The sequence below is a fragment of the Zootoca vivipara genome, chromosome Z2, assembly GCF_965207765.1.
Source record: "Zootoca vivipara chromosome Z2, rZooViv2.hap1.1, whole genome shotgun sequence".
Taxonomy (NCBI): Eukaryota; Metazoa; Chordata; class Lepidosauria; order Squamata; family Lacertidae; genus Zootoca; species Zootoca vivipara.
Genome location: NC_142585.1, coordinates 37,007,134 through 37,033,328, shown reverse-complemented (window position 1 = coordinate 37,033,328; position 26,195 = coordinate 37,007,134). Strand labels below are relative to the sequence as shown.

The 26,195-nt window shown below is 43.9% G+C and overlaps 1 protein-coding gene across 25 annotated transcripts in view; it reads left to right on the top strand.

The window, feature by feature from the left end:
• Positions 1–355: 355 nt before the first annotated feature.
• PRRC2B (proline rich coiled-coil 2B) overlaps positions 356–26,195 on the top strand; it is a 63,910-nt gene continuing 38,070 nt past the window's right edge. For all 25 annotated transcript variants that reach the window (XM_035112643.3, XM_060270332.2, XM_088664812.1 and 22 more), the window contains exons 1-7: positions 356–531; positions 16,217–16,384; positions 18,813–18,990; positions 21,553–21,655; positions 22,730–22,802; positions 23,099–23,242; positions 25,864–26,105. In XM_035112643.3, the coding sequence (XP_034968534.2) occupies positions 16,270–16,384; positions 18,813–18,990; positions 21,553–21,655; positions 22,730–22,802; positions 23,099–23,242; positions 25,864–26,105 (855 nt within the window). In that variant the 5' untranslated portion in view covers positions 356–531; positions 16,217–16,269. The remainder of the gene's footprint in view (positions 532–16,216; positions 16,385–18,812; positions 18,991–21,552; positions 21,656–22,729; positions 22,803–23,098; positions 23,243–25,863; positions 26,106–26,195) is intronic.

Sequence of the window (26,195 nt, the reverse complement as noted above, 5' to 3'; positions counted from 1 at the left end):
TATAAATATAAACATTGAAATCAATTTTAATGTTGTATTTTAAATTGTCGCAACCCAACCTGGGACTTTAGGGCGAAGGGCAAATAACAAAACAACAAACCACTCTAAGTGCTTAATTTTGTTGGGATCAAGTCCGTTCCTTCTGTTTTTCTCTTTCCTCCTCTTTGATCTGCTCTACCATCCATTTTTTTCCTTTTTATTTTTTATTTCTTTCTGTTCTTTTCCCTTCATCCCTCCTCAGCCAAAGCGCCCTGCTTTCCCCGGCGGGCCCGGCAGGCGCCGCTGTCCCGTTTCGCGAGCCTGGCCGCTGCGGGTTGAGCTGCTCACTCCAGCCCGGGGATTGACAGGCCTTTTCGCAGGAGGCGGAGGAGGCGGAGGCAACCATAGCAGACACTGAGAGGCAGTCGCGAGAAGCCTGGGAGGTCGCCGCCGCCTCTGCCTTGCAATCCGCAGCCATCCTGACCCCCGAGCCCCCGAGCTCCCCCGCCAGCCGGCTCCCCAGGCACATTTGGCTCCCTACAACCACAACAGGTGGGTATTGGGGGGCTCAGGATGCAGTTCGGGGGCTTTTTTTGTGGGGCGAGGTGGGAGGCCGGGCAGCTATAAAAATGGAGACTGAGAAAGGAAAGCGAGCGAGTGAAGGAGTGAAGTAGGCCAGGTTTCCCCCACCCCAGGGGCGATGGGGAATGTTTTTTTACCAGCCCCCCAACAAGCCCCTTAGCTCTCCCCACCTACCCCCCCTTTTGGCCCTTAAAGGGGTCGCAGGCCCCCCTTCCATATTTGACTTATTTCAGGCTATGCTGACCCCATTTTGTTTGTTTTTGTTTTGCAAATGCAAAGCAGACCTCCATCCAGTTTTGATGCCTCCCTGCAAAAGAAAAGGAAAAAAAGCCAGAGCAACACCCAAATACGCATTTGGTTTAAGTCATTTTAGGGGTTATGAAGTTATTGTTAGGTGCTCCTTGCTATTGCTGTTATTATTAATTTGTGGTGGAGAGAGGGAATTGGAAGGTTTTGCAAGGGAGAATTGATGAAAGGGCGTTGGTTCCCCACCCCCCCCCTCTGAAGTTTCAATAACAAACCGTGCAATTGTAATTATCGTTGTTATTGCAAAATTGTGCGATGCTGATTTCAGGGATGGAGAATGGAGGTTTGTCCTTGGTTTTGGAGAAGATGTGGGCCAGTTAACACCCACCTCTTTCTATTCTCTGCCCCCCCCCCTCCGCCGCTCCAAAACTAAAACATAATTGAGAGTGACTGAATATATTTCGAGTGCGCTGGATTGGGAGAGTTTTGACTTTTAATTAGTGTGTTGCCTTTCAGCGTTGCCATTTTGCCCAGGCTTCTGTTTTGCTTTTAAATCCATCTCTGCCTTCCATTGTTTTGGCCGTGCGTTGTGGTTGTGGAAGGCCTGGAAATGTATATCTACGTGTGTGTGTGTGTGTGTGTGTGTGTGTGTCCCCACTATGATTGAAAGCTGCAAAACTGTTTCTTACCTTAGAGATCTGTCTCTGACACGCCATACATGTAAAATGTGTGTGTGGGCATCTTTTAAAATAGCAACCGACATCACTCTTCCATTACGACACACCTGAATGTATACAGAAATTGGCATTTTTGGCTGGAGAGGGCACACTTTAAATAGGGTAATAACGTGCAATTTTATTTTTTTATTTCAAATGCAGAAAGATGGGGATTCTTTAATTTTTTTCTAAAAAAGAAAGAATTTTGAATCTCAACGGGATTTCAGAAGTTTGGGTCTGACCTTTTTCATTGGTTGTGTTATGATCCTGTTGCAGCTTCTTATGGGGGGGCGGGCAGGATCGTGGCCCAGAGACTAAAAGTGGAAGAGAGGAAATTAAGGAAAGTCTTGCTTTGAGAAATGAGTGACATTAAGAGTGTGTGCGTGTGTGGTGTGGTGTAACGAATGTTGGAGGTATATTGTTGGGTGATGTTATTCTCTACTATGAAACTGGTGTGTGTGTGTATGGCTGTTAGTTTTTCAGATGTGGTCCATCTTCCTCGTGCCCTTTTGTAGATCAAATTAGAATTTTAAATCTGTTCTTTAAGAACTGTACATTTAAACACGCCCCTCTTTCCTGTGTCTTTTTGGGGCTACAAATCCTCGTTTTCATCCCCAAAGTTGTGCAGCTTCCCAGCTGTGAAATGGTGATGATGAAAGAAGAGAACATTTGGGAAGTTGGATCTGTCTGTGCCTTCAAGATGGTCACTGTGTGTCGCATCCAGAATTCTACTGTCAATGCAAAATGAGGATTGTGACAATTCAATTTTTTTTATTGTTGTCTTTGATCAATACCTCTTTAAGCTTTTTTTTGGGGGGGGCATGATGAAAGGCACAAAAGGTGGTGCTACTTTTTTCTCAGGATGATGGCCTGCGTTTAAGGGTGCTTCTTATTTTCTTGAGGTGGCTTCTAGCAGGTAGAATTGCTGGGGTGGTTTGTTTTTTTGGTTGAATGTTACATTAGATCTCTTCTCCAGTGCTGAGCAGTCACAGGCAGTCATTGATTTCTGTTAGCACCTAGCTTTCACACATTTTTCCAAAGTCGAGCATTTAAAGATCCAGAGCCACAGGTAAAATTGTGAAGGGTGGGCCATGAAACTGTATATAAATATCAATAAACTGTGCTTGCCTTTTGCAGATATAGATACATGTTCTTTTACTGGTTAAAGCTTGAAAGTTCCCTGCCCCCACCCTTGCCTAGTATTTGGGGTATATTCCCCATGTAGAGAGAGATCAAAGCCTCTCTTCTGGACTTTTTCTCTTCTGGAGCTTATCCAATGTGGGCTACACTTCATTCCTCCCTCCCCCTGCTTTTCTCTGATAGAAGGGTTATCAGTATCCCAGTTGGTTGGTAATTGGGCAGGTGTCGTTGAACAGTGCACATCTGCCTTGTGACCATTCCTGGTCCATATTATGGTCTGTCTGGAAATGGCTCCTCCTATGTGTGTTAGCGTTAAAGATAGTGGACTAGTTTGGGCATCACTCTAAATCTGTGCCTCTCTCTCTGTCCGTATGCTCCAACCTCCATTAATCCACATGGCCAGTAGTCAATGATGATGGGCTGAGAGCTGTAGTCCAATGATAGCTGGAGGGCCTCAGGTGTTCTTCACACTGGTGCTAAGCCATACTTGTCCCTGGGTAAGGTGGGCGAGGCTGCTCACCTGTCAATCACCTCATAACACATTGACTTCAGGTGACTTCAGGGCTTGCCAAGAGCGCTTAGTGGTTTGAAGTGCTGCCGACCAAAAGATTGTTGGTGCTTCAAAGTGCTAAGGAGGGCTCTTTGTAAGCCCCTTCAAGGATTGACCAGCTGTGGAATTTTCCATGGAAAACACAGCAGTACAGCCAGACCCAGGAAGCTTTAAGTTAGTGCCTATCGGTTGCTAGCACTAATTATAAGCCCTGCTTTCTGTTGGGTCCAGCGGTGCTGAGGAGCTCCCCATGGGAAACTCAGGAATATATCTGATCCCTCTTGCCATTGATTGACAGGGAGTGCAAGCCTCCCTTGTCAGTGCACTTTAAGGCTCCTGATCATACAATGGCAGCTGCCCCATACCTTATGTTACAGATGATGTGAGGGGTGGGGCAGGTGGGTGTGATTTGGGAAACAGCCTCAAGGGTCAGATGGGGAGCAATGCTTATTAGGTTATATCAGGCACCCCCAAACTGCGGCCCTCCAGATGTTTTGGCCTACAACTCCCATGATCCCTAGCTAACAGGACCAGTGGTCGGGGTGTTGTAGCCCAAAACATCTGGAGGGCCGAAGTTTGGGGATGCCTGGCTTATATATCTGAGTTTCTAACACTGGATCTGTTGCTCCAAAATAGAGGGAAATATTAAAGTAGACCAGAGATGTGAAGTCCTGGGGTGGTGGTGGAATGGTATGGGAAAATTTTTTGTTGCTTTTCCCCTCCCTAGACCTAGGGTTATATCCAGTGTAGTGCTACATGAGGAATTTGTTTGCGCAGCAGAATATTATCACTCCCCAAAACCAGCCCTAGGGGTTCCCCCAACCTTCTGGAGCAGAATTGGTGAGAGGGCAAAAGGAAAAGAGGATGGAAAGTCCCATTGCACAAGCAGAAATTATAAGAATGTAAGATGAGCCCTGCAGAGTTAGGCCAATGGCCCATCTAGTCCAGCATCCTGTTATCACAGTGGCCAACCAGAGAGGCCTGTCCTTCAAGCAGGACCCGAGCACAAGCCCTCTCCCCCTCTTGCGTTTTCCAGCTGTGGAGGCAGAGCACACCTATAATTGCTGGTAGCCAAATCCTTGCACTGATGGGACGTTTGAGTTGAATACTGCCCTTAAAATTTATAGATGAGCATTGTTTTTTGGGGAGAATGAATCTATTGAGGGCTATTATTCATGATAGCCAAATGGAACTTCCATGCTCAGCACAGTATACCTCTCAATATCAGGTGTTGTTGACAAACTGCATAACGGCTGTTAGGCTCAGGTTTTGGGCTTCTCAGGTGTATCTGGATGGCTACTGTTGAATGCTGACTGCTGGATTTGCTGCACTGATGAAGCAGGAAAACATTTTATAAGCAGGCCCAGGGGACCTGTGACCCTCTGGCCTTTTGTGGTACCTAGGAAACTGCCTTATACAGAGTCAGACCATTGACCCATCTAGCTAAGCAGACTGCCGGGAACTCTCCAGGATTTCAGGAAAAGGAACTTTCCCATCCCTTCCTGGAATAGTTGCCATTGGTGATTGAACATGGGACTTTCTGCATGCAAAGTAGATGCTCCCTCTCTGAGCTACAACCCTTTCATGGGGTTTTCTGATAACTCTTGGGAGGTTTCCCTGCTGCTCCTGCCTCCTGTCCAGGCCCTAGCTAGGATCAAGAATGGGGAAACTGTGGAATTCTCTGCCGCAAGATTTGGTGGCCACCAGCTTCAGGAACATAAGGAGAGCCCTGCTGAATCAGACCAAAGGCCTATCAATTCCACCATCCTCTTTTCCACAGCAGCCGATTGAAAGCCCCAGTGGGAAGACCACAAGTTGGACATAAGAGCAATGCCCTTTTTCTTGCAGCTGTTGCCCAGTGACTGCTATTCAGGGACACACTGCCTCTCATTCTGAAGGCCCTGTAACAGCAAGCATGACTAGCAGCCATTGGAAAGCAGAATAGGCAAATTCACAGAAAATCAGGCTATCTGTGTTTGCTAGCCATGGTGGCCATATGCCACCTCCAGAATCAAAAACAATATGAAGTGCTGAGGATGTCCTGCTTGTGGGCTTCACTGTTGGACACTATTAGAGAGAAAATGCTGGAGTTGATGGGCCTTTGACATGATTTGCTCCTAAATGTACTGGCCACCGACTTGGATGGCTTTAGAAGAGGATTGACAGGTGAACCACAGATAACGCTATCAGCAGCTACTAGCCGTGGTGGCAATGCTCTGCTTCCACAGTCAAATACCAGTTGCTGGAATCGTGTGTCCCTTTCTGACAACATCAGGCTAACAATCAAGATGGACAAGACTGTTGATACCAAGGAGCTTAATTAGACAGATCTGTCTTATTTAGACAAGCTTCCTAGAGTCTTCCTGCTATGGGGCAGCTAGGTAGGTAAATAAGTATGGTCATATGCCAATAAAGGAATTGAATTGAAGTATGGGGAAAGCAAAATGTCACTTAGAGAAAGATCTGCAATATTTTCATGGAAACTTGCATTTGTTTTCTTCTGGGTTGTTTCATTTGATGTTTTAATGTGTTGTAAACTGCTTTGAGAGTTTTTTCTTTTAAAATGCGGATGATACCCAGCCCTATCTCTCCTTTAAATCAGAACCAGTGAAGGCAGTGAATGTCCTGTGTGAGTGTCTGAAGGCGGTTGGAGGATGGATGGTGGGTAATGAATTGAGGTTGAATCCCGAAAAGACAGAAGTACTGTTTTTGGAAGACAGGGTGTGAGCAGGTGTGTGGGACTCCTTGCTCCTGAATGAGGTAACTGTGCCCCTGAATGACCAGGTGTGCAGCCTGGGAGTCACTTTGGACTCACATGTGTCCATGGGGGCACAGGTCAGTTCTGTGTCCAGGACAGCTGTCTTCCAGCTCCATCTGGTACCATGGGCGTAGCCAGGATTTTTGCTGTGGGGGGCAGGCCTTTGTTAGGGGGGCAGAACCTCAGTTTGCTATGTATTTTTGTTTATTTTTATTGATTTAGGGGGGCAGCTGCCCCCTGGCTATGCCCATGTCTGGTACGCCAGCTGAGACCCTACCTGCCCACAGACTGTTTCGCCATAGTGGTACGTGCTCTGATTATCTCCATCTTGGACTACTGCAATGTCATCTACGTGAGGCTACCTTTGAAGGAGACTTGGAAACCTCAACTAATCCAGAATGTAGCAGCTAGACTGGTGACTGGGAGTGGCCTCTGGACCATATAACACTGGTCCTAAAGGATCTTCACTGGCTCCTAGTACGTTTCCGAGCACAATTCAAAGTGTTGGTGCTCACCTTTAAATCCCTAAGTGGCGGTCCAGTATACCTGAAGGAGCGTCTCTACCCCTATCGTTCAGCCCAAACACTGCCCAGTATACCTGAAGGAGCGTCTCTACCCCTATCGTTCAGCCCAAACACTGCCCAGTATACCTGAAGGAGCGTCTCTACCCCTATCGTTCAGCCCAAACACTGAGGTCCACCTCCTGGGCTCTTCTGGCAGTTCCCTCACTGCTAGAAGTGAAGTTACAGGGAACCAGGCAGAGGGCCTTCTTGGCAGTGGTGCCCTCCCTGTGGAATGCTGTCTATGTCAAGGAGATGAAGAACTTTTAGAAGACATCTGAAGGCAGCCCTGTATCAGGAAGTTTTTAGTATTTGACGTTTTATTATGTTTTTATATGTGCTGGAAGCCACCCAGAATGGCTGGGGAAACCTAGTCGGATGGATGAGCGGGTTATTATTATTATTAGGTATAGAAATTAAATAATTCTTAATAATAATCCTGCTATGAAAAATAATCCCTGCTAGATATATACTGACTGTCACCCAGGTTTAAGGTGCCATTTGGTGATTAGCGGAAATATCTGTTTCTAACACTGCTCCCTGGTTGTGGAATGCTCTCCCAAGGGAGGCCCTACTGGCGCCATCACTGTCTGTTTATAGGCACCAGGCACAAATACTTTTATTTACCCAGGCCTTTACCCCTTAGTTTGGAAAGTAATTGCTTATATCTGTGGCCTTTCTCCCCTGTTCATCCTTTTAGTGGGGTTGAGGTTGTTTGTCTTTTAAAATATTTTGGACTTCATATTCATGGATTATCATTTTAGGTCTAGTATTTATATTTTGTTTTAATGTCTCTTCTGATTCCTTATATCTACCTTCCATAGGATCATAGAATTGTAGAGTTGGAAGGGACCCCAGGGATCATCTATTCCAAACCCCTGCAATGCAGGAATCTCAACCTAAGCACACATGACAGATGGCCATCCAACCTCTACTTAAAAACTTCCAGGGAAGGAAAGTCCATTGCTTTTCTCCTCTTATGCCCTCTTAACAAACTGTTTTTTGCATTGGAATACCAGGCGTGAAACATCCTCCTCCTGGGTATAAAGGATTACCTAAAGCCTTGGCAATAGGAATTTTGGGTTGTATCCAGAGTAGACCCATTAAAATTTATGGATTTAACTTAGTCAAGATAGCCATAAATGTTGACTCTGTTCTGAGAAGGACTAGCACTGGATATAACCCTTTCTTTCTCCCTGCCCCCATCTTCAACCTTGTGTTTGTTTTCCTTTGCCACTAATCTCAACAGTTGTGAAGATAAGCTTCCACTTCTGACCTGGATACATGCCAGGGCTGTGTAGATGTGTTTCTGTGCTCTAGTTCATTAGAGAATGGGATTTGGCCAGGAGGCCAGATTGTTATCTCTTCCACACATAGTTGATGGGCCAAATCTGGAAGATGGGCATTGCCTCCCATCTGGCAATCACATGACATCACAATGAGATGTGAGGGGTATGGAAGCAGTGGGATCGTTTCACAGGCAATGTCAATGTCACAGGACTGAATGTCAGGCTCAGGCTCTTTGTTTGCTCCGCTTCAATGAAATACTTTCCAGTTTCTTGTTGCATCTGAACTAGCGAATGATGGTTTGAGCTTGCCTTCCAAACCAGGATTCCAAACAACCATGGTTTGGCATTCCATCTGCACTGAGGCTCTGTGAGAGTTGGCAATTTTCATTTCCATTCCCTGGTTGGAAGTTGAATTTTGTGTATGGGTGTGAGGAAGATGCCTTATTCGTATGTGGTTGAGCAGAGATTTGAACCCAGGCATTCCATTCTATTCTCTCTGGTGAGAGGATCATAGCTCAGTGGCAGAGCACATGCTTTGCATGTAGAAGGTCGCAGGTGAGAGCCTTCTCTGCCCAAGCACCTAGAGCAGGAGTGTGGAACAGCTGAAGTAAGTATTCCGGTTAGTAAACTTTTTTTTGAAAGCCGAACGCCCAGTACGGCTTCTGTGGCTTCCGATTGAGTGCAGGAAGCTCCTGCAGCCAATCAGAAGCCACGTCTTGGTTTTTGAACGTTTTTTGAAGTAGAACGGACTTCTGGAACAGATTCTGTTCGAGAACCAAGGTATGGCTGTACTGTGTTAGTATTGGGCATGGGGCAGGTCTATGGGGCTTGGGAGATTTCCCACCACTGAACAGACAATACCAGGCTAGATGGGCAAACCGTGTGTCCTAATAGAAGGCAGTTTCCAGTGTTTCCTCTGCCTCTGCTTGATGTTGCTTTTGGCAAGCGTTTCGGGTGAGATTGGCAAGTGGCCCTAGTTCTGAACTGCTGGGTTAGGATTTTTCTAAGGACTGTCGATAATGTGTGGGTGGGTGTTATCCAATTGCCACCTTACAAAATCAGTCCACAGGTGTTTTTTTACCCACCTGTCCACATGCACCTCTGCCAAATCATTTGTTGCCCATCAACAGCCTTCAGGGGGAGAGAAGTACTGTAATAACTTGTCTCTCCTCTGATTTCCAAATGTAGACTCTCCCTCATCACCTTGAAGCTGGATACCTCAGGGACATTGTATATTCCTTTCCTGAATTTCCAGCTTACATTTTAAAAAGTCAAGTTGCTAGCCCTCGTGGATATGAATTTTAAAAAGTGTGCAGTTTTGTGCTCAGTTGCTTGTGTAGACTTTAACCTTTTTCTTTTTCTGGGCTACTAATGTTTTGGCCACCAGTGGCAAAGAACTAAACCCTTATTTTTAAATTTTAAGCAATGTTTAGTACAATTAAATAACCTTGTTAGGTTACCTCTGTTTGTTTTCTGGTCGCTCCCTATTGATTCCACGTCCCTTGCACCCTGCACCCTGCACCAGGATCAGTGCTAGAGGATATGCTTTGCTTCCATGGTGAAAGGGAAAAGGTGGGAGGACACTCTTTGTTCTGGCCCCTGACAGATTTATCCCAAAGGCAACGTGGACCTTAACAACTCCAACCCTTGACCAGCACAATTTTTTGTGAGCTGCAAGGAGAAAATTGGAAGGCATTGCTTCTATTTTTTACTAATGGAAATGTCTCATTGTGTCCAAACTGTTGTGTTTAAAACTACTGTATATGGTTTCTTGAAGCCAGGGTCATTAACCATGGTTTGAAAGTGGGGGAAAATCCAAAGTAAATTGGGCTAATTTGTATTGTAAGATAACCTGAAACCCCCAGGGAGCAGGACTCTAGGAAGTCAGTGTGGTTTAGTGGTTAGAGTGTTGGACTAGGACCTGGGAGATCAGGGTTCAAATCCCCACTCCGTCATGAACCTCACTGAGTGACCTTGGGCCAGTCACAGCCTCCATACCTACATCACAGGGTTGTTGTAGGGATTAATTGAGTGGGGGAATGAACCATGTGCTCTTTGGAGAAAAAAGGTGGGATATAAATGCAATAAATAAGCTCTTCTGCTTACCTGTTTTAAGAAAGCTGGAGGGATCAGCCAGATGGAAATGTCAGTCGCCAACCTGGCATCCAGAGACCTCCATGTGGTCACAGTCGTACCTGTGCCAGTTGCAAAACATGCCTAGTGCCTAGAGAATTTTGGACACTGCAGAGTGGTGACCCAATACTGTATGAGCATTTTCCGCCACTTTCCCTGCACTGTCAGGTACCCTTTTTGCTCTGTGATCATCAACTGTTTTACACATCTTGCAAAGGCACATCATTTTTGCTCAGGGTTTCCTGGTGGTCCATAAGACTGGACCATTTTGTCTCTGAATTCCTCTTTTTATAATGCTGCTGCTGTTCTTTGTGAAAGATGCTATTTTATTGCTGTTTATTCTGTATGCAGTATTGCGTAGAGCTTTTAAATTATGAAGTGCTTCATAAATACTGATAAATAAACCTTTGGTGGGCTCTGTGTTGGCTATACCTTATGATGTAGAGCTCTCAAGGTAATCACCAGCACTTTGACTGTTTCTGGAAGCATCTGGGTAACCAGAGCTGATGTGAAAGTTGTGGCTATAGAGAGTAAGAATAGGAACTGTACGTGTTTTAGTCAGTCTGGCTGGTTCCAGCAGGTGCCTATCATTCATGCCAAGCAGGGTGGGGCTGAGGAGCAAGCAGCCCCTTCCTCTGCAGCTTGCCTACTGGCATAGTAACTGTTTCTAGGTTTGCACTGTTGAGAGCAGTGCTTTGCCGAACTCCCAACTCCTGTCCCTGAACGTTGGCCACGCTGGCTGGAGCTGATGGCAGATGGAGCCAAAGCAATGTCTTGAGGGCAACATACCGGTATCTTCCACCCCATGTCACAGGGTAGTGGCAGACCCAAGTATTTAAACACCGGTTTATCCCCCAGCCATCTGTAAAAGGGTGGGAGTATGAGACTGGGGTGGGGGGCAAGCACCCACTTGGTAGTTTTCCTTCTGCTGCCCTCCTCTACACACACTTTCCCTAAGCAATTTCCTATCAACAGCTTTCTAGTACTACTTTATTTATTTGCTTATTTTATTGCATTTTTCTCATTTTTCTCCAAGGAGCTTAATGTGGTACACAGGGTTCTTCCCCCCCCCCATTTAATCCCCACAAAAACCCTGTGAGGTACGTTATGGGCTTAGAGGTAGTGATTGGCCCAGGGTCACACCCAGTGAGCTTCATGGCCTTGAGGGGGGCAGGCAGTCATGGGGCAGCCCTCTTTCTTGCCTGTGCACATTTTGTGCTTTAAATTTCACCGCCTTTCTTCTTTACATGTGACTGGGCCAAGGCCACTTTTGGAAAGGTATGTGGGGATCAAGCCCAAGCAGCTCTCGAGAAACCTTTTTGATGGTAACACTCTCCGAACATCCTTCCTTGAGATTTGGCAGTTGTTTATTCCTTCCTCTGTCATAGTTCCGACGCGAACTGGGATTGCGAGAAAGGGTGGTTGCTAGGGTTTCTCATTGGGATCTCCAGACTGTGACCTGTTTTGCTGGCTTTTCTTGAAGGATTACCACCTGCCCTCTCTTCTCCTTCTCCTTTTCCTCCATCCTCTGTTAACCGTCTGACATCTGCTACCGCAAATGTTCCCCTTCCTGCAAGGATCTGGGGAATTGTATTGTCAATGAGAGTGCGCAGAGTGTGCAGGTTGATGAGTCACTGTTTTCCTGTTGTGTATATGTGCAATCGCTTTGATTCAGTTAAATTGCCAAGCGCAGGCCGGTCGCTATTGGGCCTTCCTTGTTGCTGCCAAGGCCACAGCAATCCAGACCTAACGAGTAGCACTAACTTATTATGCAGAAAAGACTGACTGATATTGCCACAACAACCGCAAATATGTAGATTATTCGGGTCTTTATTTGCATTTATTCTGTTTTGCTGATTAGAATCTGGGGAGCATGCCAAGTCTTCTTGTGCTTGGGGAATTCTTGTGCTTGGGGACTTATTCATCATCACCCTTTGCCTCGCTCTGGTCAGAGTGGAGGAACCCCAGGCCCAAGGGCTGGAAGTGGCTATCCAGACCTCTCTGTCCTGCCCTCATAATTTTCCCAAGCCACACCTCTCACCCGCCCTGCTTTGCACCTCCCTTGAGTGTTTTTGCTTGGGTGCAAAGTGTCCTTAAACTATTAAATTGCCACTTGCTTGCCTGGATGGGGGATAGTGTATGGCAGGCATCCCCAAACTGCGGCCCTCCAGATGTTTTGGCCTACAACTCCCTTGATCCCTAGCTAGCAGGACTGGTGGTCGGGGAAGATGGGAATTGTAGTCCACAGGGTGGATTTGATTTAAATCAAACTGATTTAAATCACGATTTAAATCACGATTTAAATCACTAGTCAGTAAGGGTTGATTTAAATCATAGTTGATTTAAATCATAAAGACTAATTCTTGCTGGTATAACTTTATTATGCAAGTAGATGAAGATTTTTAGAATAACAACTTTTCATATTAGTTTTTTTATCCTCAGTTTAATAGGTTAATCATTCATATTTGGACAACTTTACTGTTGTACTTAGGAAGGAGAAAAATAATCATTACCTTAATAATAACAATTTAAATAGATTTATTCAACTGAAACAATAACATTTCAGCAAATGTTATTTGCTTAAACAAACATCCATGTTTGTTAACTAATTTGGCTAAACAAAAACAAAATATATATATTTTAAGAAACTTAGACTGTCAGCCCAGCCTACACATGAAAAACTTAAATACTGTCCAAACAATCAGAAAAATATTGTTTCTATTCTATTCACTGAACTTCTTGAAACTTTGCACTGAAGGGGTTGCTTCTGTATTCATAGGTTTGTAGAACAATAGGATTAAGGTCTTTTTCTCAACTCTGTTCATGTTATAACATTTTTGCTGTGAAGAAGAGGCATGTGATCTCTGTTGAGTCAAATTCAGTTTTGAGAACTGCAAAAGTAAACCAAGCACCTGTGATAATATCTTGTAGGCAGAGAAACTGCCCAATAATCTTACAAAAACCTCTGGAAGAGGTGAATGGATTAATGGAATTTATTTACCCCCAAAATTAAACATATACAACCTTATACTACATAATTAAAAAAACTAATCTTTATTTCATGATGGAATAACCTTTGGATGGTAATATGCTTTCCTCAAAAAGCATTTTATTTAAAAAAATCCAATTTAAAGCAAAAAAATCGATTTAAATCAAAAAAATCCGATTTAAATCAAAAAAATCCGATTTTTTTGATTTTTTAAAAAAAATCATTGATTTTTATCCACCCTGGTAGTCCAAAACATCTGGAGGGCCGAAGTTTGGGGATCCCTGGTGTATGGGTTTGTGAGTGTATGCAGAAATAAACTAGCCTACTGTAGAAGGGTGAATTTTAAATTTGTTTCTCTATCTACTTTTGCCACTGGCCCACCCACCAGTGCCATTTGGCCACTGCTTCTCTCTCTCTCTCTCTCTCTCCCCCTCCCCCCAACAAAACACACACACAGCGAAGTCCTTAGTCCCAGCGGCCTAGAGCCATAGCAAAGCAACTTAATAAACCTGGGAAACGAACACAAACAACCTCAGTGGAATCATTTTCTAACACCAAAGGGTTGTTTAAAGAGAACCCAAAGGACAAGTTATCCTCCTGAAATCTTGGCTGTTTTAAATAAAGCAGTAGGCTTTCTTTCTGGATGAATTAACATAAAGTGCCCAGTTCCTGTGGGTGTGGAATGTTCCTCCAAAATTTTCTACATCCTGGGGCCAAAGAAAAGTATGAAACACCCCCCCCCCCCCCGGAGAGGAGAAGTTGTTGTTAACAGTTGACTACATACAGTGCTGCTACTCCTCCCTTCCTGTTTGGTCTATTCCTTTTGAACAGGTTATATACCCCTCAATTCCTATATTCCAGTCATGAGTCTCATCCCACCAGGTTTCAGTAATGCCTGCCATTCAGTAATGCCTTCCATCCTGTATTAAAAACTCCAGTTCATCTTGTTTGTTTCCCATACTCTGTGCATTTTGTAGAGACAACTGAAACCATGAGTTGTGCCCTGCAGCTGCTTCTTTCCGTAGTTTCTTGCCCTTTAGCAGGAGCACCACCTCAGTTTCCTGTGCTTCAATGAAGCTATTATCCCCAGTGCCAGGTGTTCTTGTTTGCTCCCTCCCTCTCAAGCTTTAAAGCCCTCCTGATCAGATTCTCAAGACTCTTGGCAAACACATTCTTGCCAAATGCTGTGAGGTGCAGCCCATCTCTCACCTGAAGTCCTATCTCAAGGAAACGAAGACCATGATCCAAGATCCCCCCCTTTCCTTTCCTTTAAAAAAAGCTTACAGAGAAGCTGAATCAGTGTTGAACCTTCCAATGTCTGGCTATTATTAGCCTGGATGCTAACAAATAGGGAAGTCGAGAGGGTGGTAACGCAAGAATAGGCCTTTTCAGTGGTGGCTCCTTGCTTGTTGAATGCTCTCCCTGGGTACGCTTACTTGGCACCATTGTTACATATCTTTAGGCACCAAGCAGAAACATTCATTTTAATCAGGCCTTTGGCTTTTAACTATCTATGACCTATTTGTATGTATGTGATGTTTTAATGTAGGTGTTGTTGTTCTTAATAGAATTCGTAGAATGATAGAATTGTAGAGTTAGGAGGGGCCCTACAATTCCATGATTCTATGAATTCTGTTAAAAGACAATAACAGCTACCGGTACATTAAAGCACCCCCCTCACATGCAAAAAGGCCATAAATAGTTAAAAGCCATACACCTGAATAAAAAGGAATGTCTTTTTGGAATTTTTTTTAAATGCTAGTTTTAGTCATTTCCAGAGGGTGGTGTGTGTGCTTTTCCTGTGGAGCCTTCAATGTGGGGCTCCTCAGGGTTCAGTTTTATCCCCTATGTATTTAACAAATTCATGGAACCGCTGTGTGAGGTCATCAGAGTTTTGGAGTATGTTGTCAGCAGTTTGCTGAAGACACACAGCTCTATTTCTCTTTTACATCTGCAGCTGTGGCAGTGGATGTCCTGGTCTGTTGTCTTGCCTTGGTAATGGACTGGATGAGAGCCAGAAAAATGAAGCTCAATCCAGATAAGACTGAGGCTCCATTAGTGGGTGGTTCCTTGGAACGGATGGATGGGAGATTGCCTTCTCTTTATAGAGTTGTACTCCCTCTGAAGGAGCAGGGGGGGCAGGGGCAGGGTAAGTACCTAGGGGGTACTTCTGGAGTGCCTTCCATCAGCTTCAGCTAGTGGTCCAGATGAGCTCCTATCTTGACAGGGATAGCCTACCTTCTGTTGTCTGCTCTGATAACCTCTAGGTTAGATTACTGCAATGTGTAATGTGTAGGGCTGCCTCTGATGGTTTGGAATCTTGAGCGGTCAGTTTGCTCACTGGGGTTAGGAGGTTTGAGCACAGGATTGAACCAATCCTGGCACAACTGCACTGGCTGCCGATTAGTTTCCAGGCTCAATTCAAAGTGCTGGTTTTGACCTACAAAGCCTTAAACGGCTCAGGACCACAATACCTCAAGGACCACCTCTCCCCACATGAACCGACACGGTGCACTCATCATCTGATGCCCTTCTTTATGTGTCCCCTCCACGAGAAGCCTGGAAGTTGGCAGAATGAGAACAGGCATGATTGTGGAATGCTCTCTCCCCAGGGAGGCTCACTTAGTGCCTTCATTGCTTATCTTTAGGTTCAAGGCAAAAACATTTCTTTATAACTGAGCCTTTGGGTGATCTATGGCCTTTAAAATCTGTTTGTGGGAGGGGAATATTGGTTTGTTTTTGTTTTATTATGTATTTTCATTCTTTATGTTGTGAACTTCCCTGTGATCTTTGAAGGGTGCTGTACAAATGTAATATAAATAATAATAGTAATGCAGTGGTGCCTCACAAGACTAAAGTAATTCGTTCCGCGAGTCACTCCGTCTTGCGATAATTTCATCTTGTGAAGCGCGGTTTGCCATGGCAAAAAACCCAAAACAAAACCCGCCGAGAAACTTTGTCTTATGAAGCGTGGCCATAGAAGTCGTTGTCTTGCGAAGTGCCGAAAACATTGCAAAACGCTTTCATCTTGTGAGTTTTTCGTTGCGCGAGGCATTCGTCTTGTGAGGTACCACTGTATATGAATATGCGTATTTTTCTTGAAATATTGTAAATTGCTTTGAGGTGCTATGACAAAAAATAATTAACACATTTAATAAATAATAATAAGAAAAGCAGGTCAATAAGATGCTTGGAATGCAGATTCATATTGTCCTTTATGAAAAACGTGGTCTTTTTTTTAATGTGCTGCTTTTCTCTTTCCCCCGCATCTCAGGCAAATCAGGAGCGGCGCAGAGAAATTTCTTTACTAGATGACATTTCATCGCAATGTCCGATCGTTTGGGGCAACTTACCAAGGGAAAGGATGGGAAAAGCAAGTACTCCACTTTCAGCCTGTTTGATAAGTATAAAGGAAAGTCAGTAGAAGCTATCAGGACCACAGGTAAGCAAGGAAGGGGGAAATGAACTTGGAGGGAAGCGGAGAGAGAACTATGGGCTAGAGCAGGGGTCGGCAAGGTTTACCTCGCCTGGGCTGGTTCACTCCAGTGGAGATCCCTCAGTGGGCTGGATCACGCGCGTGCCCTCGATTTCCAGTTTCTGCGTCTGCACAGATGTGATTTCCGGTGTCTGCACAGGCGCCATATGGATTTTCAGCGCTGCGGAAGCGATTCCCCGCACCGCGCTGTGCCGGTTTAGCGTAGTGTGTGGGGACTCACCAAGTGGGCGGCTTGGTTCGGGGGCGGCTCATGTGCCGGTTAAATGACCCCTGTGGGCAGCTTGTGGCCCACGGGCCTTAGTTACCAACACCTGGGCTAGAGGCTTTGGATTCATGGACAGTCTTCTGTGCAATAACAGCTGCTTTGCAAATAAGCTCACATAAGTTACTAGCCTGGTAGGAGGAAGGTTCATAGCTCAGTGGCAAAGCATCAGCTTTGCATGCCAAAGGTCTTAGATTCATTCTCTGGCATCTCAAGACAGGGACTGCAGAAGAACTCGCTGTCTCAAATCCTGGAGGATGTCTGCTGATCAGTGCAGATAACAGTGAGCTGAGTGATAGGGTTTTGTGGTAGGGCATTTGTGCTTCTGTTTGTGCATCCAAGGCCAGTGCTCGTAGCTATGAAAGCAAGTGCGGGATGACTCGAAACAGTTTAATCCCTCCAAGGTCTGGGAGACTGCCCTTTTTAGAAAGATCAGTGTGTAAACTGAGCATCTCTAGAGGTCAAAGGAAGAATAATTTCCTTTCTATTTGATATGATTTTATTGAGTACGCTTATAATATGAAACATGGCCAGTCACCCCATTTAAATGGATCTGGCTGCTTCAGTCGAATAATTGCACTAGTGGGCGAGTTTGCAGGAGTCATCATTCCTGCCACCCCTGCAAAAATAAGGGATAGCTTAAGTTGATTCTCGAGTATTATATTTTATGTGCCTTTTTTATAACCCCCAACCTGTCTTTAAACATATATATATATAAATATATATATATATATATATATATATATATATATATATATATATATATATACTTTTCAAGTTTATACATTTCACTAATTTTATACATTTCACTAATTCTGCAACCATTTTGACATTTCAAAACTTCACGTCCTTCCCCCTCTTTCTGCAGTCCCTTAAATTTATTTTTAATATCTTTTAATATCTTCTGCATATCCAAATGAACTTAATTTGCTCATTTATTTTCTTTAAATATATACTGTTATGAAAATGCAGGTTATTACAATAATCCTGCCAATGTTTTTATCTGTTTACAATTCATCTGTAAAAAGAACCATTTTCATTCTTTTATAAAGAGTTTGTTATTTGTTACCTTGATTTCTTGTTTTTCTGCTAAGTTTTGCCATTTCTGCATATTCCATAAATTTTTGTATCCATTCTTCCTTTGCTGGGACGACTTTTTTTCCATTTGGGGGCATGTAACATTCTTGCTGCTGTAGTAGCATACATGAATAAGTATCTTTCTATACAGTTTAGATAGTTCTGTCCCTATAATTCCCAAAAGAAAAGCTTCTGTTTTTTTGTTTTGTTTTTTAACAAAGCTTATTTTAAACATCCTTTTCATTTCATTATATATCATTTCCCAGTAAGCTTTAACCTTACTACAAGACCACCACATATGATAAAAAAGAACCTTCTTTCTTTTTACACTTCCAACACGTATTTGATTTAGATTTATACAATTTTGCGAGTTTACTCGGTGTTAGATACCGTCGATCCCCACCCTCTATCCTGGTACTGTCTTCATTTTTGTTTGTTTTTTAATCAATCTACCCAATGTGTTATTGGACATACAAGCTTTATATTTATATGTGCAGTTTCTTTTTGTTTTGTTAAAATCTTTATGGATGCTGTACATTTGGTTGGAAAGTGTGCTAATTCTTGTGGTTTTTCTTTATTAACACCCAATCTACCTTCCCCCCTTTTCCTTTTGAACAACTCCCTGCTCATTTATCTGAGTCCCAAACAACTTAGGACTCCCAATACCTAAAATACTGTGTCCTTCCCTACCCACCTTGGCAGAGGTGAGCCCTCTTGGTACTTCTGCCTCCCTCAGAAGTGGCCTGGGAGGTGGCTGGAGGTGGCCTGGGAGAGGACCTTCTCTGAAGCTGCCCCTAGGCTGTGGAACTCCCTCCCCACAGAGGCACCTTCCCCATATAGTCTCATCTTTCGATGGGTGTATATTTTTAGGCTGCATCTTGTTTCCGTGATTGCAAGTTGTCTTTAAACTGTTTTAAATGTTGCGTTTTTAATTGTTGCAACCTATGCTGGGACCTTAGTGTGAAGGGCAGGTGGTTTTATTTGGTAATGATAGGAATAATGATAAAAGAGTAAAATAGCTCTGCCTCTCTCCAGTTATTCCTAGACATGGCTTACAGAGTCTTGGGAAAGTTGCTGCTGCCCGGCGCATGCCACCTCCTGCCAATTTGCCAAGTTTGAAGTCTGAGAACAAAGGAAACGACCCTAATATCATCATCGTACCCAAGGACGGCACAGGATGGGCAAACAAGCAGGACCCGCCAGACCAAAAGAGGTAGGAGGAGAAGGAGCACCACCCTCAACCCTTGGTCCTTTGCTTGCGGGAGGCAGTGCCTTCTGCATCCAACTTGAGTTCTGCTCCGAGTATTTTTATTATTATTTTGTTGTTGTTTAGTCGTTTAGTCGTGTCCGACTCTTCGTGACCCCATGGACCATAGCACGCCAGGCACTCCTGTCTTCCACTGCCTCCTGCAGTTTGGTCAAACTCATGTTCGTAGCTTCGAGAACACTGTCCAACCATCTCATCCTCTGTCGTCCCCTTCTCCTTGTGCCCGCAATCTTTCCCAACATCAGGGTCTTTTCCAGGGAGTCTTCTCTTCTCATGAGGTGGCCGAAGTATTGGAGCCTCAGCTTCAGGATCTGTCCTTCCAGTGAGCACTCAGGGCTGATTTCCTTCAGAATGGATAGGTTTGATCTTCTTGCAGTCCATGGGACTCTCAAGAGTCTCCTCCAGCACCATAATTCAAAAGCATCAATTCTTCGGCGTCAGCCTTCTTTATGGTCCAGCTCTTTATAATTTTATTGATTTAATTTTTACACCATCCTTCATTCGAGAATTACAAGGTGGTTTACAGTATAAAAACACAAAAATGCATAAAGTAATAACAAAGCAACAAACACTTCCACCCCCCACCCCCCACCTATTTAAAAGCCCATGATTATGTAATCAGCTAAAGGCTTGGGAGGAGAGGAAACTGTCTGGCACCTAAACATATGTAACAAAGACTCCATAGGGAGAGGATCTCACAAATGGGGAGCCACTGCAAAAAGACCTGTTCTTGTGTTGCCACTCTCCAGACCTCTCATGGAGGGGGCACCTGATCACAGGACCCAGGCCGGTTCATATGGGGAGAAGTGGTCCTTGAGTTATTGTGGTCTTGAGCTTTTTAAGGCTTTACAGCTCAAAACCAGCACTTTAGATTGGCTCAGAAACTAATTGGCTGTGAAGACGGGCCAGGATTGGTGTTATATGCTCAAAACATCTTGCCCCAGTGAACAGCCTCCCTGCTGAATTCTGCACCAGCTGAAGTTTCTGAACCGTCTTTAGAGGCAACCCTACATATAACTTGTTGCAGTAATCTAACCTAGAGGTCACCAGAGCATAGGGAACAGACGTTAAAGTACACCTGCTGAAATAAATAGAGCTAAGTTGTGTCCATTAATGGATCTGCTCTGAGTATAACCAGCATTGAGTTGTATCCAATGTTACGCCCGATTCACACCATACATTTAAAGCACAACAATACCACTTTAGAAAGTCGTGACTTCCCTACCAGAGGATTTTTGGAACGGAGCAGATTAACCATCAATCCCTAATTTCAAGGAACCCATGGAATATGGGCTCCATTGGCTTCGTTTCAAGCAAACCATAGCTAATGCTGAGTCCATTGCTTACCAGCAGTGTGGTCAGCTGCTGTTAATCAAAAACATAAGCGGTATTTTTCAAAACCCTCTTTTTTGCTGCTGCACTAGAAGAGGATGGGTGTGAGGCATGCAAGCCCAAGACTGGCCTAGACTTTTTCCTTTCTCACTGGACAGTGGCTCCAGCTTTTGGGGCTGGGGAAGGGAGATTGTTGTGATGCTCTGGCTGCTGTGTGGTGCAGGTATCCAAGTAGCTCCCAGACTTTGAGCTGGGAATGGAGGACCACCACAGAACTGCCAGGTCAGTTCCAACTCTGCTGAAACTTCCAAGCTGTGGAAAAGGCTGGAGTTTCATCAGGCATGCTAAACTGCTGCAGCGCAGATCGGATCAGAATAATGTTTATTTGCATCAGCCACTAACCACTAGCCATAACAATAAAATAAAATAAGATGTACTGAAGATAGAGGTAAAAACATAGCTATACAAAATACATTTTGGAGGTTTACATCAATAATCAAATAATAGACTGCAGCGCACAAATTTATTTTATTCGTAGAAAATATTTATATACTGCCGCATCATAAAAATACATCACAGCGATTTACAGCAATATAAAACAGTACAGTAAAACCAATTTAAAAAGTAAAAACAAAAAATCTTTTTAAGAAAAAACATACTTCCAATAGATCATCGTGACGGATATACTCTTAATTGCCTGTATAGGCCTGACAGAATACAAATGTTTTCAGCAGGCATTTAAAAGTTGGCACAGCAGGTGCCAGCTGAATCTCAGTTGGCAGCCTGTTGCACAGGACTAGGGCAATGGCACTAAAAGCTCAATTTCTCATGGTCATCAAATGAGTCTCACCACCTCGGAATGCACACGAAAGCTCATACCAAAATAAAAACTTAGTTGGTCTTTAAGGTGCTACTGAAGGAATTTTTTTATTTCATCTCAGAATGGCCAGAGATGCTCTTGCAGGCTAACGTGGTGATTGATCTGGGATATAAAGGTTCAGGCGGTCTCTGTGGGTATCCTGGACCAAGTTGTTCAGAGCTTGGTTGCAGTGTAGAGGGCTTAGGCTGCAGTTGTGGCTTAATGGCAGATGTCTTTTGAGCTGTTCTTGATTTTGGGGCTTGGCCCACGTTGCACGTGCAGTGTTTTAACTCTCCCCTGTTCTTGCCTTCCCCCAGTTCCAGTGCCACGGCCGCACAGCCGCAGGAGTTGCTGCCGCAGCAGGATTTGCAGAAATCTGTCTCCAGTTTACAGAAGCTGACGCAGTCAATCAGTCAGGAGGTGAGAGAATCATACTGGTTTGTTTTTTAAAAAAATATCTTTATTTCAATTCTTTAAAATATAACAAATATAACAAATACAAATCAGATAACGGAAAAGGAAAAGGAAATATATAAATCTCCAAAGTTATATTCAAAATAGAACATAACATACAAAAGGCATATACAAAAATATACACAATCATAACAGAAACCAACATTAAATAAAAGAAAAAGAAAAAAAGAATATTTTTAAAAAGTACTTCCGATTGTGTATATATCACTTCCGCCACCATTTTCTCTTAACTCTATTTTCTTCATCTCTTCACTCAAACCACCTACCACAGGTATATCAATTTTTCAAATACATCACCCTATGCGTAGCTTAATTTAAGCACATCACCAGTTCTGTTTTAATACCTTCTTTATTTAGGTAGTCCTCTACGCATTTCCACTCGCTTTGAATTTTTTTGTTGAGGAACATTTCTTATGGCTGCTGTCATTTTAGTTAGATTCATAAATTCTACTAATTTCACATGCCGATCTTGTACTGTTGGGATTTTTTCCCCATTCCATTTTTGTGCAATAAGCATACGAGCTGCCGCACCTGCATATAATAGAATATCCCTTCTATCTTTAGGTATGCTATCAGGAATCATGCTTAATAAAAATATTTCTGGGTTTTTTCCCAAATGTAATTTTCAACATCTTTTTCAATTTCTCATATATTTTACTCCAGAGCTCCTGAATTTTTTTACATTGCCACCAGCAGTGGAAACAATTACCTACTTTATCATGACATTTCCAGCATTTATTAGATCCTGTTTTATAAATTTTCCCTATTTTTTCCTGGTGTTAAATGCCATCTGTAGACAGATTTCATTAAAAGAAAAGGAGAAAAAAAGAGAGAAGAAAATCATACTGGTTTTTCATGCCTCATGCACATTCCATCTTTGATTGAAAAGTGCTGCTTTTCTTGTCTGTTCAACTCTCTTGGACATGGGTTGCCAGTCTGCCCATTCATATTAAGTCCCAAAGCTGTCAGGTCCTGATCCAGCTGGACTCTTCTTAATTCTCTTTTTGTCTTCTTCCACAGAGTACAAATTCAGTGCCAGGTGGACCAAAGTCATGGGCACAGCTGAATGGAAAGCCAGCCGGACCAGAAGGTGGTAAGTATAGGCAACTCCCTGTTTGCACAGAGGTCGTGTTCTGGGTCATTGCACATGTTGGCAGGGCGCACATAAGCCCATCCCCTTCTGGGGCCGAAAAAGGTACACTTGTCAGTGGTCACACGTGCTTCAAAAGCACGTGAAACGGAAGTTGCCGTAACATATAGGCCGTTGTGCGTATTTTGTTCTTCTGGTTTTGTCTCCCAAGCAAAGAAGGAGGGATAGTTTTTGGAGCATGGAGCCCCAGCCTCTCTGCCTGATCACCATGTATGACCCTCTGTCTCCCCCCTCATCAGGTTCAAGGGCCTCAAGCCGACAGTTATCCTTCTCTCCCGAGGAGTTTCCAACACTGAAAGCAGCTGGCAAGCAGGACAAGGCTGGCAAAGAAAAGGGCGTCTTAGATCCGTCGTATGGGCCCGGACCAAGCCTCCGCCCCCAGAGTACGTAAACAGTAGAAGCCAGAGTCCTCCTCTCACTGTAGCAGACTCATTTCCTGGCCTCAGATGTGCACACAGATGTTCAAATAGTGCAGATAATGCCCCACCTGCACTATTTATTAAGCTGTATCCTACCACTTTAAACAACCATGGCTTTCTCCCCCAAGGATTCTGGGAGCTGTAGTTTAAGTTTTGAGAGCTGTTAGGAGGCCCTTTCATAACAAATCTGCAGTCCTTGAAGTTCCCTGGGAAGAGGGATTGATTACTAAGCCTCCCTGGTATTTTTTAGCTTTGTGTGGGAATAGGGGTCTCCTGACAACGTACAGCAATCCTAACAATCCACACTTCCCAAGATGCTTTGGGGGAAGCCACGACTGTTTAAAGTGCTATGATGCTCCTTTAAATGTATAGCGCGGCTACGGTCTAAATTGCTCCTGAGGGTGGTACTTAGCACTTGCAAGATTAAATGGAATATTGACAGTAAATTGATTTAAATGCTGGAAATGCACATTTTTCTCCATACATGGTGGGAATGCCCATTCATAACTAATCATTGGAGGCAGGTAGTATAGGCTGTAACTCTAATGTAATAGGAACCACTCTTGAGACTCAGCCCAGTATTGATTCTGTTTTAATGTAATCGGGGATGAAATGGTTACAAACCTGAAATCACAAGAATACGTCTTGGTGGTAGCTGCCAACCCAGTGTGGACCAAGAAACAGAAGTGTCAGCAAGCTCCAAAGAGGAGAAGAATTTGTTCATAAGATATATGGAATCGGACAGAAATCAAAGAAGAGAAGGAAGGTTTCAGATTGTTGATTTTGCAGAGAGGTGGAAATGTTTTGTTGAGTACTGGAACACAAGATATGGAAAATAAAAAAATTCCTTCAGTAGCACCTTAAAGACCAACTAAGTTTATATTTTGGTATGAGCTTTCGTGTGCATGCACACTTCTTCAGATATCTGAAGAAGTGTGCATGCACACGAAAGCTCATACCAAAATATAAACTTAGTTGGTCTTTAAGGTGCTACTGAAGGAATTTTTTTATTTTGCTTCGACTCAGACCAACACGGCTACCTACCTGTAACAAGATATGGAAATGTAAGATGGAAAAGACAACATTAGGAGCATGGAACTGGTGGGTGGCCTTTGTGGGACAACTGGTTTGCTTTGGTGTTTTCTACCTGTCCTCATCTCTTACAAGGGTACTGTGGACACTTGGCACCTCCAGCTCCCCCTTCTCCACTTGGAGACAAGGGTGAAAGGTGGAACCTGTTGGCCATAGTGATGTTTGTGATTTACTGTATTGTGTACAGTTGTGAGGAAATGGACAGCAAATACTCCAGGGAGTCTCTGAATTACAGGAAGTTTATGAATAGGGCCGGGGTGTGGGGAGGGGGAAGACCCAGGACTGTTGGACTAATGCAGTGGATTATGGTACAGAAAAAAATGTTTCTGGTAGAGCTCTGCCCCACCTTGCCCTGCTGACCAGCTTCCTTTTATAGGAACCTTTGAAAAACTCAGCTGTGGGTTCAGACAGTGGTGCATTTTGCTACCGGTAGTTCTGAAGCAGGGTTCTAGTTTATTTGCCATTTTCAAAATGTGGAATTCCCAAGAGGTGACATTTCCCATTACTGTAATATAGCAGCCAACATTCTGGATTCAATATATCTTATCTCCACCGTACTCCCTGCAAGATTCAAGGCTTTCATATACAGTATGTTCAAATGAGGCAGAGGTGGCGACCCCACCTGTTACAGTTCCCATCAGCCCTCAGTGGCCAGGGATGATGAGAATTGTAGTCCAATAATATATGGAGCTCCATTGGCTCCCCATCTCTGATATAAGGGTCCATGGCTGCTGTTTTCCAGTATATAGCAGCATTTCCCAAACTGATTCCCTCAAGATGTTTTAGACTATATGTCCGCATCAACCCTGACTCCTGGCCATGTTGGCTGGGTCTTGGCAGTCTAAAATGTCTAGAGGGCACCAGGCTGGCAAACACTGCCTTAATATTTCCAATGGTACCTGTGGATTGAGTTAAGAGCATGGGAGTTGATGAGTACCGGTAGTAACAATGCAGCCATTTCATTTTCAAAAACAAACAAACAGTTCTTTATATTTCCTAGTAGGAGCAGTAGCCAGACAAAAACATTCCTCTTTAACATTCACATCTAATGCCCTTTTAAAATGTGTTAGGAAGGGGGGTGGGTTATCAGGTTCTCTTTGTTTTTATTTTGATTATGTATTTTGTGTTTTTATATTGTGATTTTATCCTGTGAACTGCCCTGAGACCTGAGTGTATAGGGCATTACAGTGGTACCTCGGGTTACAAACGCTTCAGGTTACAAACTCCGCTAACCCAGACATAGTACCTGAGGTTAAGAACTTTGCTTCAGGATGAGAACAGAAATCATGCTCCGGCGACGCGGCAGCAGCGGGAGGCCCCATTAGCTAAATTGGTGCTTCAGGTTAAGAACAGTTTCAGGTTAAGAACGGAGCTCCGGAACAAATTAAGTTCTTAACCAGAGGTACCACTGTATACAAAATTTAATAATAATAATATTAATAATAGTAGTAGTAAAATGTTCATCTTAGAAGTGCGTTTCCCCTTCCACACAGATGTCACGAGTTGGAGGGAGGGCGGCGGCAGAAATATAACCCCTGCTGCATCTTTGACCGCCTCCCTGGCTGAGCTGGGCTGCAAGACCTCCAGCGCAGGAGACGGAGCCCCCTCCTCAGCAAACTCCAGTGACCTTAAGGAGCCCTCTCTCCGCTCAACACAGCCAATCCGCAAGGGGGCTTCGCAGTTCACGCCCAATGCCTACCAACCCCCAACTTACCATGACATGCTACCAGCTTTTGTGAGTCTTCTCCTTCTTTCTGCCTCTTTTGACACTTGTGTTTTGAAATTTTGAGTTTTGAACTCTTTGAGCTCTTGTTCATTTCTTTCC